This window comes from Molothrus ater, chromosome 8, assembly GCF_012460135.2.
Source record: "Molothrus ater isolate BHLD 08-10-18 breed brown headed cowbird chromosome 8, BPBGC_Mater_1.1, whole genome shotgun sequence".
In the NCBI taxonomy this organism is placed as follows: domain Eukaryota; kingdom Metazoa; phylum Chordata; class Aves; order Passeriformes; family Icteridae; genus Molothrus; species Molothrus ater.
The window spans coordinates 10,016,604-10,034,390 of record NC_050485.2 but is presented as its reverse complement, the minus strand read 5'-3'; the positions used below and the strand labels follow the sequence as shown (position 1 = coordinate 10,034,390).

Genomic DNA, 17,787 nt, shown 5'->3' with positions numbered 1-17,787 from the left:
TCTGTTACTATCATATATCCTTTTATATAGAGATATATATATTCACACCTTCTGTAGGAAAGAAGTTTCATACATTAAATATTGACAACCTTGTAAGGTATTAAATACATATTTATTCAATATTTTATTAAGATTATTAAAAAAAATAATCTTAGGTATTCTTTATTTTCACAGGGTGTATGCAATTATGATGAGTAACCTACACCTAAGCTCTGAACAGCCTAATCCAAACCCCACCAACTGTAATGGGCTTTAGATCAAGCACGTAAGAGCACTGTAACAAACACTGTTTCAGGAGGTAATTCCCATGCAACATCAAACTATGACAAGACACAAGAGGCTAAAAATGGCTCATCATAATTTATTTTATGTTAAAATGTACAGCTTGGGAGGGGGGGGGGGTGTAGTTTTTTGCAGTTTTTATTTTTGTTGCTTGGGTGGGTCTTTTGTGGGTATTTTTTTTTAAGTGACTGACTAAAAAGATAACAGATAAATACAAGAGTGTCACTGGGTCCTATTTTTACATGTATCAAGCCTCTTCTGTTCGGCCCTTACAGTCACTCTGTACAGGTACAAAGGCTACAAAAAAGGAAGCAATATAAACAGACACAAATAACTTTTGCCTTTTTACATGCGATCTGTAAGCTTAGTTTGAGCTATTCACACGCTACTGCTCTATTTTTTCCCTTAAAAAATAACTCCAATATTTTATAAAGATAGAAAAATCTACAGATGGAATGAAAATGTAAAGTTAGAGGCATTTCCATAAAATAGCAACTTTACACCAAATTCACTACTTTTTTTTTAAATCCTGCCAAGTATTTGGACATATACGAAAATGTTTCAAAACTTGACAAATAAACACTGAGATGTTTCAATCAACAAAAAAACGTAAGTTTTTATAAAACAGAAAGCTGCCTGTTTTCCTACCCAGCCCCAAAGAAACTGGTCACAAAAATGGAAAAGAGTCTCAACTTTACACTAAACATACAGCAATAAAACCCTTTGAACTAACCAAAATGTGAATAGCTTTTGCAGCTTTTTTTTATTATTTTTACAAGTTTTATAATTAACAAAAATATAGTTCTGGTTTTTTTACCCCTCAAACTAGGGTAACCTAATCAAGGCAAAAAAATTAAGAAATGGCTTACTGTTAAGCACAACACTTGTACAGTACTACAAAATGCACTGTCACTAACAAAGACATTAGCGGCATGCAGAAGTGTCACCTTCAGAAACAAAATAATACAATAAAAGAACTGCTAAAAGGCATTTACATGTGGGGAAAGGAGAGAGAAAAAGCTCATGATCCAGTACTGTCTGATAGTTTTGGAGTCTATTTATCCACATTTTTAATGGGAGCAGGCACATAAAATGGCTCTGAACCATCAGCTGCTGTGTAATTGCAGTTCATAGAAAGAGTTCTTCCTTTCCAGAGAACTTCAAGCTCAGTGAAATAAACAAAAAATGGAAAACCACCTAATTCCCCCCAAAGAGAAGTTAAATCTCACAATGTTAAAAAAATAAACAAAAAACCCCAAAACAGAACAAAACAAAACCAAAGAAAAAAAATAAAAAAACCAACAAAGCATGAAATAAAGAAAAACTTGTATAAGGCTTTCTGCTGCATACAGCTTTTAAATGGTGCCAACAAATGTTTTTGCATTCACACCAATTGCTGGTTTTGAAATCGTACTCTCCAAAGGTATTTGTGCAGATCAATGCCATACGCCAGTTGGGTAGCGCGTCTCTGCCAGGGCCTACCTCCTCATGTAGGAGCCATTGAGAGACTGCTTGGACATGCCTGTGTTCATGTAGCCGTGGTGGCCCGGGGGAGTGTACATCATGTTACTGTGGGGTGCTGTCTGCATTGGCTGCTGTGCATATGGCTGAGTTCCCATCATTCCCATCTGCATCTGCATAGGGTACTGAGGGGTTTGATTCATATACCCATGATTACTGTGATACCCACTATTCATCATTGGCTGGGACATACTGTAACCATTCATAGCGTTAAGGGTGTTCATGTTCATGTTCACTGAATTGACATTATAAGCAGGGGCTGGCATCAAATTTACACTCATGTTCATGCCACGCTGCATCGTTAAGGTCCGTGCGGGCCCTTGCATGGCCACAGTCTGTGAAGCTCGCCCATAAATCTGGGGCTGATGGGCTGCGGCAGCAGGTGGCAGAGGTGTGGATTTGGTTCTTACAGAGACATGACCTTTGCTGGCCATCTGAGTCTGCAGTCTTTGGGTGTGGGATATTCCAATATTCGATGAAGTCATATTACGCTGCAAAAGGGGAGGTGGCAAATTCATAGGAGGAGGAGTAAGGTTGGGGGGAGGGGTCATGGTAGCCTGTGCTTGGGGTCCTCCAGGAACAGCATGTGGAGACTGAGAAAGCTGAACAAGCCCCGTGTTACTTAAGGGGGCAGACAAAGAGGCACTGTTTGCATAGGAAGTTACAGCAGCTGAATGGCTGTAAGGCAAAGAATGATCCATAAGCGTATTAGTTAACTGCTGCAGTTTAGCAAGGCTGAAGGTGGCAGATGGCTGTGAGTAATGCCCTGCTCCAAATTCACTCTGCCCCATTCTTTCATATAATCCAATGTTGGCATTGCTAGTCTCGGGGATTTCAGTCAACTGCATAGGTGGGGTGAAATTAGCAGCCATACTGCACTGGGATAACTGTTGGTTGCCACTTGGAGGCCTTTCAACAACACAGCCTTGGGGAGATTTTACATTACAAGTGGGAGGAGAATTGATGTTCGCTTGTTGCATCATACTGCAGCTTCCATTAATGTTAGATATCTGCTGGGTCACTGCACAGCTACTCTGTGTTAGGTTACTAGATGTAAGGCTGCTGTACGAGCAACTGTTTTGAGAAGAGTTGTTTCCACAGATACTGCTACCCATCGTAGAATCGTAACTGCTTGGGTTTTCATAGTTTTCTGTTGTGCTCTCAATACTTCCTAAGTCACTGAACCCACTATCCACAACTTGCTGTGAATGATCAGAAACTGAGGGAACATCCATCATTGGGCTGGTCTCCATGTTCTGCAGAGATGGCACAGAAATGGCACTTTGATCTGGGCTGATCTGAGCATAGCTGTTCTCTAAAGGAGCAACATTTGGACTATTAACAGAACGAACTGACTGGCTGGGATGAGAGTGCACAGATGAAACTGGGCTGCTGTGGTCAGACTGCTGACAGTCATCCAGTGTGGTCATCTGGGGACTTTGGTCATTGTGGGCATAGTTCTGCAAACTTCTACAGGCCTCTTGAGTCTCTGCACAGTCCTGAAATGTATCTTCATGTTCACTTGTTTCCTGGGTTAGGGACTGTACTGCCTGAACAGTCTCTGAGTCAATCTCCATGGTCTCAGTAGCTTCTCCCTTGAAATCGGAATGTAGTTCTTCGCCAGCTTTTTGGTCCTGGTTGTTGTCTGCATGATCATCATCAGATTCAGGCACTGGGTCTGAATCTGTACCAAGTTCTTTCTGGTCACTTGCACACTCATCAGCTGCAAGGTCAACACCACAATCCATTAACTCCTGATTTGAATTACCAGTTTGAACATTTACGTCTAAAAAAGATTGCTGAGTTTCCAGCATTTCTTTGAAAGCCTCACCAGGCAATTCCTCTTTCTCCACTTCTGTTGAACCCATGTGACTGTCATCTTCATCATCTGCATCATGATCTTCATTGTGAGAAGGTTCTTCATCCTCCTCCTCCTCTTCCTCCTGATCATCCAAATGCACAGACTCCTCTTTCTGCACAAAAACTTCTTCTGCTTTGTCTTTTTCTTGATCTTTTGAATTGCTTCCCTCTTCCTCTATGCTCCTTTCTTCTTCCCCAGCTTTCATAGTATCATTTTCTTGTTTTTCAAAGGGTTCACTGGGTGGGTGCAGAGGTTCAGGTTCTACTTCTTTTGCCTCATCATCTGGTGGTGGCAGTGCTTCAGCAGGTTCTTTAACAGCTTCCTCTGTAACAGCAGGAACTGAACAGGGCTTGTCTTCAGCTACTTCCTTTTGTTCTTCCACCTGCACCTGATAGTCAGGCTCCATGGGAGTCTCAGGTGGAGTGTACAAATTAAGCTTAAAGCCAGGTTTTCTTTCTTTGCTTTGCCTCCATTTAGATGGACCACGTTTAACTCCTTTGGGCCAACCCTGCTTACTCTTTAAAGGTTCAAGATTGTCTTTAGTGCTTTCTTCCAACACAGCTACATCCTCTGTATTATCTTTGGGAGGTAATAGAGACAAAAAAACAAGTCTTAGCTTGCAGACTAATCAATATTTTCCAATATAAACCTGAAAATAATTTATAAACTCAAAATGTATTAAGAAAGTATTAAACAAGAGTTATAAACAGGTCTCAACACAGTAGGACAATGTAGTATCTACAGCTCAAACAAACTACACAGGTATGTTACGGTCTGGTGGCCTTTTAACAGATACTATCAGAACCACCTTTTATACATTAGAAAAATCCCAGAGATTTAAATGACATGACATGTAAACTAAAGCAAATACTGTCCAAATATTTGATTTTCTACCTTTGGTTTTAGAATAGAAGTATGCCTTCACTTTATATACACATTGATCTAACACACATTTATCTTTTTTGACAGTAATGACATGAAAGTCTTGAGTTTCCTCTTTGACCATTCTGGAGGACAAACCATAAAAATATATATAATCATCCTTTAATACCAATGCTGATAAAAGGTGGTTCAATCTAGTACTTTCTCATGGGCAACATCTCATGACATGGTTCACAAGAGATGATAGAATGCAAAAGATAATTAAAATTACACACAGAGTGCCTCAGAACACTAAACTAATCCATTGACAAGAAAAAAAAAACCAAACACATTCACCTCTTTGCTTTCTCCCCAGATACCACTTACACGGACTCCAGAAAAAAGGAAAATTATCAAGATATAAGATACTGCACTTGGGATTGTAATGGCTTCAGTGATACTTCTATATTGTGATGATGTGTTCCATAGGCAAACTAAAAAAAACCAGTCTACTTAAAACCGTGCAAACCTGACCACTGGGAGAGAGCTGGAACTTGCTACTATTAGTTTAAGCAGTTCCTCTTGAGAAGCTGGAAAAAGTGGTAATATTCTAATGTACCACATCACACAAGAGCTGTTTGAAATAGAAATCAGCCCATGATCCCTAACTGAGGATCGCAAGGATGGAACTTCCCATGCAATTACACAAATACTGAAGTAGTAGCTACTGGCTTAGAGAAAATACACAGACCTGAGAGTCCAGTCATTCATTCTGTAATTAAAACTGATAAGCATAATTTGAGGGCCAGGAGGTCAAGGGAGGAGAGTACATTCAGAATAGCTCATTAGTAGTTTCACTATCCATCCATTAACTTTTCTGACAGGAAATATCCTTGAAATCAAACTAGAAAAGCAGCTTTGAAAGGACACATCATCTTTTGCCTCATCATCAGTTAAATTTGTCTCTTTCATAGGGAAATAAAACAGGATCCTGGTGCTGAGGATATATTAAGCCACAGAAGCACCAAACATTTTGCTGAATTACCAACGATACTGAATAGAAAGATATTTGTGTAAATCAAATGTTACTTTTTGCTTGTATCCTTTACCACTGACACAAAAACCATATTGGACAATATTCCAGTGATACCCTTTGCACTGTTGAGTGAAATGCCCTGCTGTAGGGACATAGAAGCTGTTTTTGACAATATGACAAGAACTTCAATGCCTCAGACTGAGTAAGATTTGTTTCCTGAATACAAAGAGCAAATTATTATAGTAATAACAACAGCTAAATACATCTCATTAAAAATTTCCAGATGCATGACAAAAATAAACACTTCTTTTGAAGGCAACCCAACAAAATTATTTTTGTGAAGATGTGAGAACATTTTAGGTTTACCTGTACAATTTTCATCACGCCTGTAACAATGAATATCTTTCTCCTCCTTGTTCTGCTCTTCTTCTTCCTGTTTCTGCTGCCCAGGTTGATACTCAAAAGCTTTTCTAATCACAGGCTTCAAGTCATCATCTTCTCCATCCATCTCACAGGTGGGTTCCAGCTGCGGCATGGGACGCTCTTCATCTGAGTTATCAAATGGCTCATTCAACACCTCGGTTGTTTCAGAAATTGTCTCTGTTGTAACACTGCTGTTTATCCTTCTGCGCTTACGGCCCCTTTTCTTTTTCAGTATGAAAGGTCTCTGAAAAATAATTCCATAAATCAAACTCTTCCTACATTCCTGTTCATTAACTGATTCTTGACATGAATTTTTGTAGAGCAAGTTTATAATAATCCATTTACTCCTTCAAAAAAACACCTTACGTGGCATCAAATTCAAATGTAGACAGAATCTAAAAGTAAAATGTCTAAACAGTCTAAGCAGTTAAAATAGGTATGTATACAAACCTTTCCATAAGTAAAAATGAAGACTAGAATTTTCTTTATATTGTGGTATCTTTTACCTTCTTCTGTCAAATAATATTCATAGCACTGTTACATAAATTGCACTCACACATTTTTCCTCTGTAGATTTATAATTCCACAACAACCTTCACAAGTACCAAAGCTTATTCTTCTACCTTTTGGGTTTCTGCTATTTTTAGAAATAAGAATGTACACAGAAAAACAGATAACATCGAAGAAGTGCACCTCAAGCATTTAGTTGGCTGCTATAAAAAAAAAAAAAAACTGTTCAAGATTTTGTTTTCCTATTATTATACATACTCAGAGATTTATGGTTACATAAAGTGAGCTCACAAAGTATAACCAAAGGGACAATCCAACTTCCTAATTCTCAGCAGAGACACCTAAATATAAAGGCTAAGGTGAGTGCTTTAAAATTTTGGGATTTTCTTAAGTTTGCTAATTTAAGCAACTCAAACAGTTGATTTTTTAAGGAAATTAAAAAATTAGTGCAAACATGGCAGTAACCAGAATTTAATGTTTAAATTAGAAGAATATGGGTAAAAAACCCCCTTCTGTTTAAACAACATTTCTTTTGAAAAACAGTATTCCCCTTTTAGGAGTTCCTATATTAAAAAAACCAAAAAAAGACAAACTCCACAAGCTGGACTCCATCGTAATACAAAAAAAGAAAGAACCATTAAGATATTGAACCAATACCAATGCCAAACACCAGAGGGCAATCTCTAGTTTAAAAATTAACAGAAAATTCTGATTTTTTTATGTCACTAGTATTTTATAGTTCTGTGAAAAATCCAAAAGATAAAAACTGGATGGAGTGCAGAAAAGAGAAGAAAGGAGTAATTAATTGTCCAAATAACACATAAAGATTAAAAAAGTCTTATAAATGTTTGCAAAAAACCAGGTTGTTACTTGGACGGTAAGGATTTGATTGAAATCAGAGACAAACGGCTTTGAATGAAGCTCTAAGGTAACACACCTTTCTCTTCATGGCCAGTGACTGGGGCTTGGTCAGCCGGGGAGGCGAACTCTGCTGATTCTCATCCCCGCCATCCTCCTCACTGCTCTCCTTAGATTGTTCTGTGCACTGCCCTCGCTCCCCCACCACGGCCACACTTTCTGGAGATCGCAAATATTTATTTTTAGATTGTACTTTTGCAGGTGATTGCCTACTATTAGTTCTTGTGGAGAATATTTCTTGCTCTTCCTTTTCCCAGCAGCTAGCTTGCTCCATAAGACGCTCAGCCTGAAGGGTTGAGGTTAAAATAACAGGTCACTGAAACAGCATTTACTTCGCCATATCCTTTACATGCAGCTAAATAGTTAAAATAAGTCAACCCTGATTAGCACTGCTGGCTAACCTAGCAACAACATTTCAGCTGAATCATCTAGTTGCTCCTTTACAACAGTTAATAGATAACAAACCAAAGAAGATTGCATTTCATGGGATATTTAGCACTATTAATGATGCAGCGAATTGATTTAAGTCCTTTAGCACTACATTACATGCCCACTGACTGGATCACTTTGAGCAAGTTGAGAACACAAAGAATCAATTCAAAGTGCAGCCCCTGAGCTCTGGACCAAATTTGATCTGATTACATGCTCTTTGACTACCTCAAGAGTGATAAATACAGCTCCATGACAAGTGATTCACATTTTAAGTTTTCATATGCATCCCCCCAAAGTTACCATGTGTTGCTGTGCAGCTTCCAAAAATTCTGCATTGCAATAGCAATATGTAATGGTCAAAGCTAAATCTGCTCTATTTAAGACAGTCTAATGTTGAATATTCAGAGTGATGAAAGCCAAAGGAAGAGAAATTCAGAAGCTATCTCTGATATTACCTCCTTTTCTGCTTCCCTCTCTTCTTCAGAAACTGCAGCATTAGGAACTAACAAAGGAGTCCATCTCAAGCTTTCAGGATCTACTTCATTGATTCGTGGATTCGCTTTCAGTTTCTCCATATGACTTGAAATCAGCTTTTCCCTTCTAATAATTACAAATCTACAATTAAATAAACAGTAATTTAATTTAGAAAAGGATCACCTGGAACAGCCTTTCTATAGTTGACATCCTTTTGCAAAACAACCTGTGAAAAAATACAGGTTAATGAAAGGATCCAACAAACTACAAATACCAGCTTACAGACAGTGATAACATCCTTACACTACTGACTGTTTACTGAGAGGAAGTGAAGGAACAAAAGTTTATGAAGTGAAAGTTCAGTATTAACCATCACTAGGGCAACAGAGAGCAAAGTAAAGGTTTTATAGTTGACTACCCTAAACCTAATTCAAGAGGTTTAGTGTTGGCACTTCAATCACTGCCAGAACAATTTCTAATTTTAATATTACATACAAACATAGATAGAAAACTCTGTGGATCATCAAGTCAAGAGTGAGAAAGTCAATGTTACAGCTGAAGACATAAGTTAACGGGACAAGAAAGCAAGTCAGAAGGCACAGGTTTACTGAGGAAGCATACAAATATACTTTAGTCCTGTACTAATGAAGTACAACATGACCTTCCAATTACTATGAAGTGGCATATCAAAAGTAGGTAAAGACTAATAAAGTAGCACAGTATGCTAATATATCTATGTACATAACCCACCAAACTCCCCTGTTACAAAGAACTACACAATTCCAAACAACAAGGATTAGCAAGCATTTCAAGTGCTTTAAAAATCAGGTTGGTGAAGTAACAACATTCTCTCAGTGAAAAACAAAGTTTAAAAAAAGAAATCAGATCCAGAACCCTTTTCCAGAATATGAAAAAACTTCTACTTCACTACATGTACAAAAAACTTCCCTTGAAATAGATTTGTCCTCAGGTTGTCCATAACTAAGTATTCCAGAAGAGGTTTAAGGCAATGCCAGCACTCCTCTTACTACTCTCACACACCATCTTGTAAACTAATCTCCTTTTTGAAGACTTGCATTCTTACTGGTTCAAAAATTACTAGTTTTGAATACTAGTGCTGCGACACATAAAAATTACTGAGGCTGAATTTTTTCCAATTTTAACTTTATTGTTTTGGCAAGCCAGTGTTTGCAAGGCAGTTTTGCTTAATTATAAAGTTTCTATGATTGGAATATCCAGTAAGAATTAAGATCATCTTCAGAAACACAAATACCATTGAAAGCCATTTAAGACATTTTATGGAAAGAAAAAGACCAAACAAGAACAACAACCCAGAAAAGTTCTAAAATACCCATCAAGAGCATGAAGAAAAGATATTCACAAAACAGGAACTCACCTTCTCAGTGCACTGACCTTCAACATTGATCATAACATTAAACAGAAACTTGTATTACCAGTACCTTGAGCAGGAGCACTTCCTGTAGAGTTGATCTGATCAGCAATGATTGAAAGAGCAAGTGTGGAAAGAGAGACTGCCACCCACAAACACCATTTTTTCTCTTACCGGTATTCAAGCAAAATATTTGCACAGCAAGAGCTGGGAACACTTAGGGAAGATTATACTGAATGAAACAAAACTTTCTTAACTGAAAGTGTTTTGAGCTGGCCATGTACTTCTAGTAACCATTAACATGAAGGAGCATCCAAAGAATCCCCAGGAAGAAAAGCTCTGCATGTAAAACCCATCCGCACTGACTTCTACAGTAAGACAGTTATCACTCATTTTAAAGGCAAACTTTTACACAGACATTTTTCACACCAACTGTTGTGTAAGTAGAGAATGTTTTGTCTCAGTTTTTAGAGTTTTTTTCAAGATTCACTGACCTATCTTCTCTTTTATCTATCATGCTATGTTGCTGCAGGGTGGTGGCAATATCGTGTGGACACATTCCAGTAGCTCGGCTCATCCCTTTGATGCTGATTTGTTTTTCATGGTGGCAGTTCAGGTATTCCAATATGACACTTTTCCAATAAGCCAAGTAGGAGAGACGACCCAGATCAGACAATGGCTTTTCAGGGGATCCTGCTTGACCCTCTCTTCTAGAAAGTAAATAACCTAGAATAAAAAGAAACAGGATACCTTATGGAGATAACAAAAGCAAGGAATTTTAATTAGCCCATAAGAAAGTTGGAATTAATACAAAAGATCATCAGCATGACTGATTGAACTACTTGAATGTCTTGCAATTAAATAAATGCTCTCTATAAAAGAGATGAGTTTTCATCATTAAAGTGACATAGGAAAGATCAAATTCTTGTGAGTGACTCAGATCTTCTGTTAGGAGAATCAAACATGAACCAAAGCCCCCTTTCTAATAGTGAGGCAAGTATGAGAAGAAAAAGCCAACATGTCTTGGAACAGGTCCCATCATGCAAGTTCTCCCTCAGAGCTACAACTCTGGTCTTTTGAGAAACATTTACATCACTGTTATAGAAACAGTGTTACTGTTAAATGAGTTACATCACTGAAGCCAAGAAGTTGGAGAAGAATCTCAAGAGAAAGTATCATGGGTAATATCAGTTAAGTCATTTTTCTTCAAGAAGCCCCAAGTGACACAAGTTTTTGATTAAACAGCGAGAAGTTGCATTTTGGAGGTAACATACTTCACAAGATAAATTACTCAGAGAATTAGTAAAGAGAAATAATTAAAAAATAATCTCCCTTAAATCACTTTTAAGAATATTCACATAATTCCTGCTTGCAGTCTTCAAGACAGTAACTGATCCACTATTACACAATATACCACCTTCATTTATAGTCTATGTATATTGTAAGTACTTTTTAACCCTCCAGCTCTAAAAGCATTTTACAATTTAGAGTAGAATACACCTACTTGGAGATACCAGAAAATGCCACCTGTAAAATCAATTCAGTATAGAGAAAAAAATACTATCATTAATAATAGGTATCCCATCATAGTCATTCATCCCTCTGTGATACATATTCTGCATTGTGCCTTTCCAAAAACTGCCAACACACAGGCCTTAAACAAAAAGCTTCCTTCCAAACAGGTTTACAAAAAGCTTCCTCCACCATAAGCACAGACATTATGTTTATGCAATTACATTACTTAAAAGTAATTTGGAATCCACCAAAATGTACAGTTCTTGTGCTTTCCAATATTCTTAAAACACTTCTTTCCCCTCAAATTTTTCACTTTTATTTTTCAAAGACTGATATAAAACATCTACTACAGTCATGCCATGTTTGTTAAATAAATCCTACTAACCTCTCAAAGTGTCTCCCAATCCAATCAGCTATACATTAAAAGCATGTTATTAAGAGGTTGCATATGGTATCCAGGTTGAAGAGAAGTAGTGTCTGCTTCCTTATTTTGCTGTATGGTCTACCATACACTAACCACACACAGAGGTATTTTTCTTCAATAAAACCATGAAATACACATACAAATATTTGTCTGATTACTCTGCCTGAAACATTCATCTTCCCTTTCTTGGACACAATACCAAAGGTCCACAACAGAATTTAGAAAAAACATACACAGATATGCATCATAGTCTTATCTCCAGTTTGCCTAAAGAAATTTACATAGAAAAGTAGACATCCTACTACATCTCAAGTGATCACAAGATAGAAACTGAAATAAGCAGGGTGCCTTTCATATCTATTAGCATGATTTGTGATAAAATGCCAGAGCTTCAGGAATACCATCCTACATCTGCCTACTCCTACAGAGCTACATGAAGCCTGCTTACATCTGCATGGTACCACCAGAAACTCAGTAAGGAAATTTATTTTGTTTTACAGAAGAAACACTACCATAAAAATTAAGGAAATTAAGGTATTTTAGCATTTAAAGTTGCAGCGTATTAAACTTTTTTATAGCTTGATGATACATTTTAGTACATCTTGGCACTACATGCAACTATTGTTGACAGGAAACATCAAACTCCACATTCAACACCACAGTGCATCCTGGACGTTGAAGGTAAGAATTGTTGTTGCTTTCATTCCAATTGCACAAAAGCAGACCTATAGTGTATAGCCTATTCTGCCTAATTCTAAAAAAGGCTTCACTTGTATCAAGAAACAATTCTGGATCACCTTGTGCACAACATACAAACCCAACTTTATGCTAAGATGCCACTGCCCATAAAAAAACATGCAAAACTGAGGTAGGTAACAAAAGTAGTGATAGACGCCTCAACATCGGAAAAGAGAGGAAGAATAACCTAGATTTTAAAACGAAATCCATGAGGAGAACTTATTGCTTCAAGTAACTTCACAGTTTACCCTATCAATTTCACATTCAAGAAGTCTTGGGCACCAATAGAAAGTGTTTGAAGGGTATTTGCAAGACCTAGGTTTCATTCTTGCATTTCACTACACTCTAAAGTTACTTGGACTCTACTTTCATTTTCCCCATAGATAAGGGGGCTGCAGCTATCATTTCTTGGTAAACATATTACGAAGCTGAATAAAAAACCACAAACCAAACAAGAGTCTGGAATCATGACTTAGGCAACCACAAGCACCTTTGAGGTTTTATTAAACTGGCTCACTTTACCTTTCCTGTGTCTGGGGATTTAGAGACTAGTTTTCAGTGATCATTTTCACTCCACATTAAAATAGTGAAACATTACCTGCATGGCAGTAACACCTGTCAGTATCCTTCCCCTACCTTTCTAAAATATAACCCATGCTTTTCCAAGATACTCACGTTCTAATAAAAATCACAGTTAACACTCTTGGTTACCTGTAGCAAGCACTGAATGGAAAGTCTCTCTTAGCAGATTCTGTGATTTGAATAACACCTATTAAATTAAACTTACCAAAGAGAGGCCAATTGAGAGTAATTGATCTAAGTTGCAGGTAAATAAAAACACTGATCTTGGTAGCTCATGTATCTCTCCTGAAGCATCTGGATGAGCACAATATGCCCCTGTTAAATGGATACCTGCAGCCTCACTGTGTCTACCTAATCCTAACAATGGATAGTCTCCAAGTGGCAACCTGAAAGAACCTTCTTAAGTATAATCCTTGATATCAGACGATGAAGAGCAGCAACACTCACAGGACAAAACAGAGCTCTTCACCACCCACCCCCAAGAGCAAACAAGCCAGAGTGTATACTACACAAAAAACTAAAGCCACAACAACATGTAAGACCTAATCAAGAACAAAGCGTTGTCTATCTTATCTTCTGGGCATATGAGTGATATTATCACAAAATTCAACAGCCAAAATATCATTAATGATTTTTATTTCTTGCCTTATCTCTATCCTCCACAGCAAAGCAATGCACCAAACGTGACTTGCAGCCTTTGATTTCTGTCACACAAACCTCCCCAGAATCACTGAGGTTTCATCTTACCCAAGATTTGAAACAATTAGAAGAAATGCAATCTGAGGAAGGGAAAGTTCATATACACATATAAATTTTATGCCTTCAACACAAATTAAGGAGATAATTAGACATTAAAGCATACATTTAAACAAACTGACTTATAATTATCCAGTAATTTCAATCTACAGGATTCCTAGTAACACCCCTGAAATAGCTACAGAATCCACAGCACACTTATGTGAAACAGTAACTTTAATGAATCTGTGCCAGTCTCCAGAAACTTCCAGTTAGTTAACTACTAATTTTTTTTGATACTGGGTTCTGTATTTTCAAACAAGTTAAATAGCAAGAGATCAGAGGTCCAGGCTTGACAGCAGGACAGTGGCCAACAGAGAAAACCAAGGGACAATCTGAAACTGGCAACCACCACCTGAAACACAGGCAAACAGAATTAGTCTGGCTTCATCCAAACAATTGGAACCAACCAGACAAGTTTAATGTCCATACTTTTTGGCATTTTCTAAGAGCTTGGTAAGATTTATTAAGTATCACTCCCTTCTGCAAGCAGTGCAGGGTCCATCTTCCTCCTCCAGTCACTGCATTTACTTGTGTGTTCACTAGGAGAAATTTATTGTCATGTCTGCTGTGAGGTAAACAGACTTATATCTCACCAGCTCTCTCCTGAAAATCTTCTAACAATCAGGATCACATCAGCTCCCTTTCACTCCTATGGCATGAAAGCAGTTTCATGCACACTTCAAGTTACCAACTGCCAAGAGCAGCTATTTCATTAAGTCTCATATCTCCAAATGCCCATGACACATCCTTTTTTCCCTACCACACGCTTCTAAACATCACTACCTCAGCTTCGTAATATTAAGCAAAAATCACAATACAGTTTTAAATTTAGCTTGAGACAGCTGAATCGAATTTTTTAATCTTTTGAAGGAGCACACTTTTTTGGGTTTTTTTTGCTTTTAACATGGTGGCAAATGCAGGCTAGCCTTCAAAGGTGTAAGACAACAGATGCAGACTGCACAGAGACCAGTGAAATACAAAGCAGCAGCAAACAAAGACATTAAACAGCTGGTACACTGGGAAAGACCAAATGAACAAACTAAAACTGACAGAACAAAGTCAAATGAAGTTTGAAGATTTTTTTAAAGACAGTCCTGCAATCTAAGTGCTCTCAGTACATGTTTTATAGCAATGAACAAATCAATTTATCATTTCATTTTGCAGAATAGGTCATGTTGGAAGGGACTACTGGAGGTCATCTTGGCCAACCTCCTTGCTCAAGCAGGGTCCTCCTAAAGCATGTTGCACAGGATTGTGTCCTAACAGCTTCTGAACAGCAGACTCCACCACCTCTCCAGGCAACCTGTTCCAGTGCTCAGCTCCCCTCATATACACAATCTCTGATGAACAGTCAAAGAACAGACATCTAGACTGAAATGTTCAGTTTCTGTGAGTGCAATTAATACTGACCATATTAATTATAAAGCCATTAGGCTTTCAATAAGCTAAGAAATTAATCCTGATGCAAGCAAACAAAAAAACCCAATTTATGAACTGGTTGTAAGGTGTCTGAATTACACTTGTTTGTGTTCACACAAGACTGCATGGTCACACTGTTGCTCATTGACACACTGCAACAGCCAAACTATGGTATGCATACTGCCCAGGGTTGCATGAAGACTTTGTGGCTTCCTATTCACCTGAGAAGCTAGGAAACTCAGCTAATATGAAAGTTTGAACAAGCATTTTTGATGCAATTAAATTTATTAGTTTTACTTTAAAACCACCTAGAACAGTCCTAGAAATGCTGTATTTTATTATTAAATACAAAGATTACTTTGTTTAGCTGAAGAGCAAACAATAGTCAGTCAGTTAGCATCCACATTGGAAAATAAATAATCGTAGCTGAGTAGCTTCTAAGAAGGTGAAATGGAGGGTTATAGTTGGCTTGTAAGTGTAAGTGTATCACTCATTTTATGAAAGGGTCACAACCTTTCTTGCCTGCTCTAATGGGCAGTACAATTGTACATTTTACTGAAAATTCCACATAGCCAGAATATAATTCATCCAGAGCATCCTGAGGCAGCTTCAACACAGTATTCTCCAGAAGATGCCACTGGCTTAAACTTTAGTACAATTTCCTGTGTTCTATTAACCGTGTGCTCCTTTAGGAGGGATCTGACACAGCAACCTCTCCACAAATAACAGTGACATATGCCATGGACACTGTGCTGATCTAACACAACTCCTCCATTTCTTGAACTTCACTGCTTACAGACAGGCAGGTTCTTTGAGAACAGTGCCACAAAGAGAGGCACTTCACTCTTGAGGGCACCACATATGATGTTCAACTATTGTTTTGAAACATCAGTGCATTGCATTGTCTTCAGCAGAAACGTACCTGAATGGAAAACAGAGCACTGAATCTCATTCTGTGCCTGCACAAGCACTTAGAAACTGCAGTTCCTTCCTCCTATGCTACTAGCAACAAATCCATGTATTTGCTTTTCACTTAGGGAGGCTAAAAACCAAAACTAACAGTCTTCAAAGTGGACCCCAAGGGTAAGGATTAATGAGTCCTGCTTTTTAGCTAGAACAGATTTTTTTTGTCTGCTACAAAAACTCTGGAAATAACCGTTTACACTGAAAATCTGAACAGTATTTTATCTGAGAGCCTGTGATCATAGAAACAGTTTTGTCTGTCTTATGTATCAACCACATCATGCATTGGAGACAAACATAGTTCTGATCTTATTTAAAAAGTCATGTTCAATATCACTTCCTAGGAAATGAATCATATCAATCTCTACGAACAAGAAAGTTACAAATACTAGTAAAATACTACTAGTAAAGGAAGTCTGTTATATTCTTGTAACTGAGACAGAGCTCACTTGACAAAAGAAACAGCAAAATACCAGATATCTTGAAACTATGTGTCCTACGAGAGTATTCCAGCCCTTATCTTGGATTAGCTTAGTTGTTCTAAAGAACAGAATTTTCTACTCAAATTTTGTAATTCAAACTTATATCTTCACTTTTCTCAAAATATCTACAGATTAGATAGGCTTTTACCTTAAAGAAAAGCTGCAACCAAAAAGTCTTTCTTTCAAAAACAGAACTACACCAATGGTAGCTTAATGCAGAAAAGGAGAGCTTTGCTTCACTGCAAAAACTCATCACAGACAAACATTTACATCTTGTTTCATAGCTCCACATTCACAGAATTATCAACAAAATTTACAAAAGTAGCTCGTCAATAGGAGCAACTCTTACAAGAGAAGAACCATAGAGAAAATGCAATATAGCAAAGGTCCCTAAACAAGAATAATTCCTGAGTCTTACAAGCACAAGAAGCTGTCTTCCACGTGTCCTGGTAAAACTACATGAGCATCATCATGGCACCTTCAAAGAGAAATTTCTCTTTTCCTTTCTTGGGAATCTTTACTTCATTTATATGAAGGCAATTGAGGCACCACCTCTTAAAGTACAAAGGATCAAAATTTAAGAGAAGTATCATTGCAAAACCCTTAATTTATTGCTTATGTATTAAAATCATACAAAATAAAGACTGCATTATCATTTTGAATAATCTTCCAATAATTTTTAAACCCAGAAAATAAGACTGTGTGCTTGCAATATGTAATGACAGAGAATCAGATTGAGGAATAGACCATATGAAGAAGCAAATTCAAATCTGTTAATCTGGCTTCCAACATGGAGTCTCTTTTGCCACTGTAATTTGCCTCACAGCAAAACAAAAAAGCAAACTTATATGATTCCAAACTTCCTCAAGCCTAGCCTGCATAGAAAGGCTATTTTAAAATCAGGTTTCAACTCCCAAGCAGGAATGACATAGCTTAGAACAAGTGTCAGGTTGTCAGTCATGGAACAGCTACTGAGCTGCTACAACATCCAGCAGCCATAATAAGGGGAAGTGGCAGCAGCTTCCCTTTGCCTGTCATTGGTGTGTGCTGGGATACAGCAGAGCTGCCAATGGCTGAACTGAACCAAGGACAGCACAGACACAGTGTGCCAGTCTAAAGGACAACCTTGCTCTGCAGCCATGCACTAAGGCCACTGCA

General features: G+C 37.7%; 1 protein-coding gene across 2 annotated transcripts in view; it reads right to left on the bottom strand.

Moving 5' to 3' along the window:
• Positions 1–17,787, bottom strand: part of KAT6B (lysine acetyltransferase 6B) — a 103,111-nt gene continuing 85,324 nt past the window's right edge. For both annotated transcript variants that reach the window (XM_036385573.2, XM_054515577.1), the window contains 5 exons: positions 10,203–10,434; positions 8,300–8,459; positions 7,432–7,698; positions 5,928–6,228; positions 1–4,243 (listed from right to left, as the gene is read on the bottom strand). In XM_036385573.2, coding sequence (XP_036241466.1) covers positions 1,761–4,243; positions 5,928–6,228; positions 7,432–7,698; positions 8,300–8,459; positions 10,203–10,434 — 3,443 coding nt within the window. In that variant the 3' untranslated portion in view covers positions 1–1,760. The remainder of the gene's footprint in view (positions 4,244–5,927; positions 6,229–7,431; positions 7,699–8,299; positions 8,460–10,202; positions 10,435–17,787) is intronic.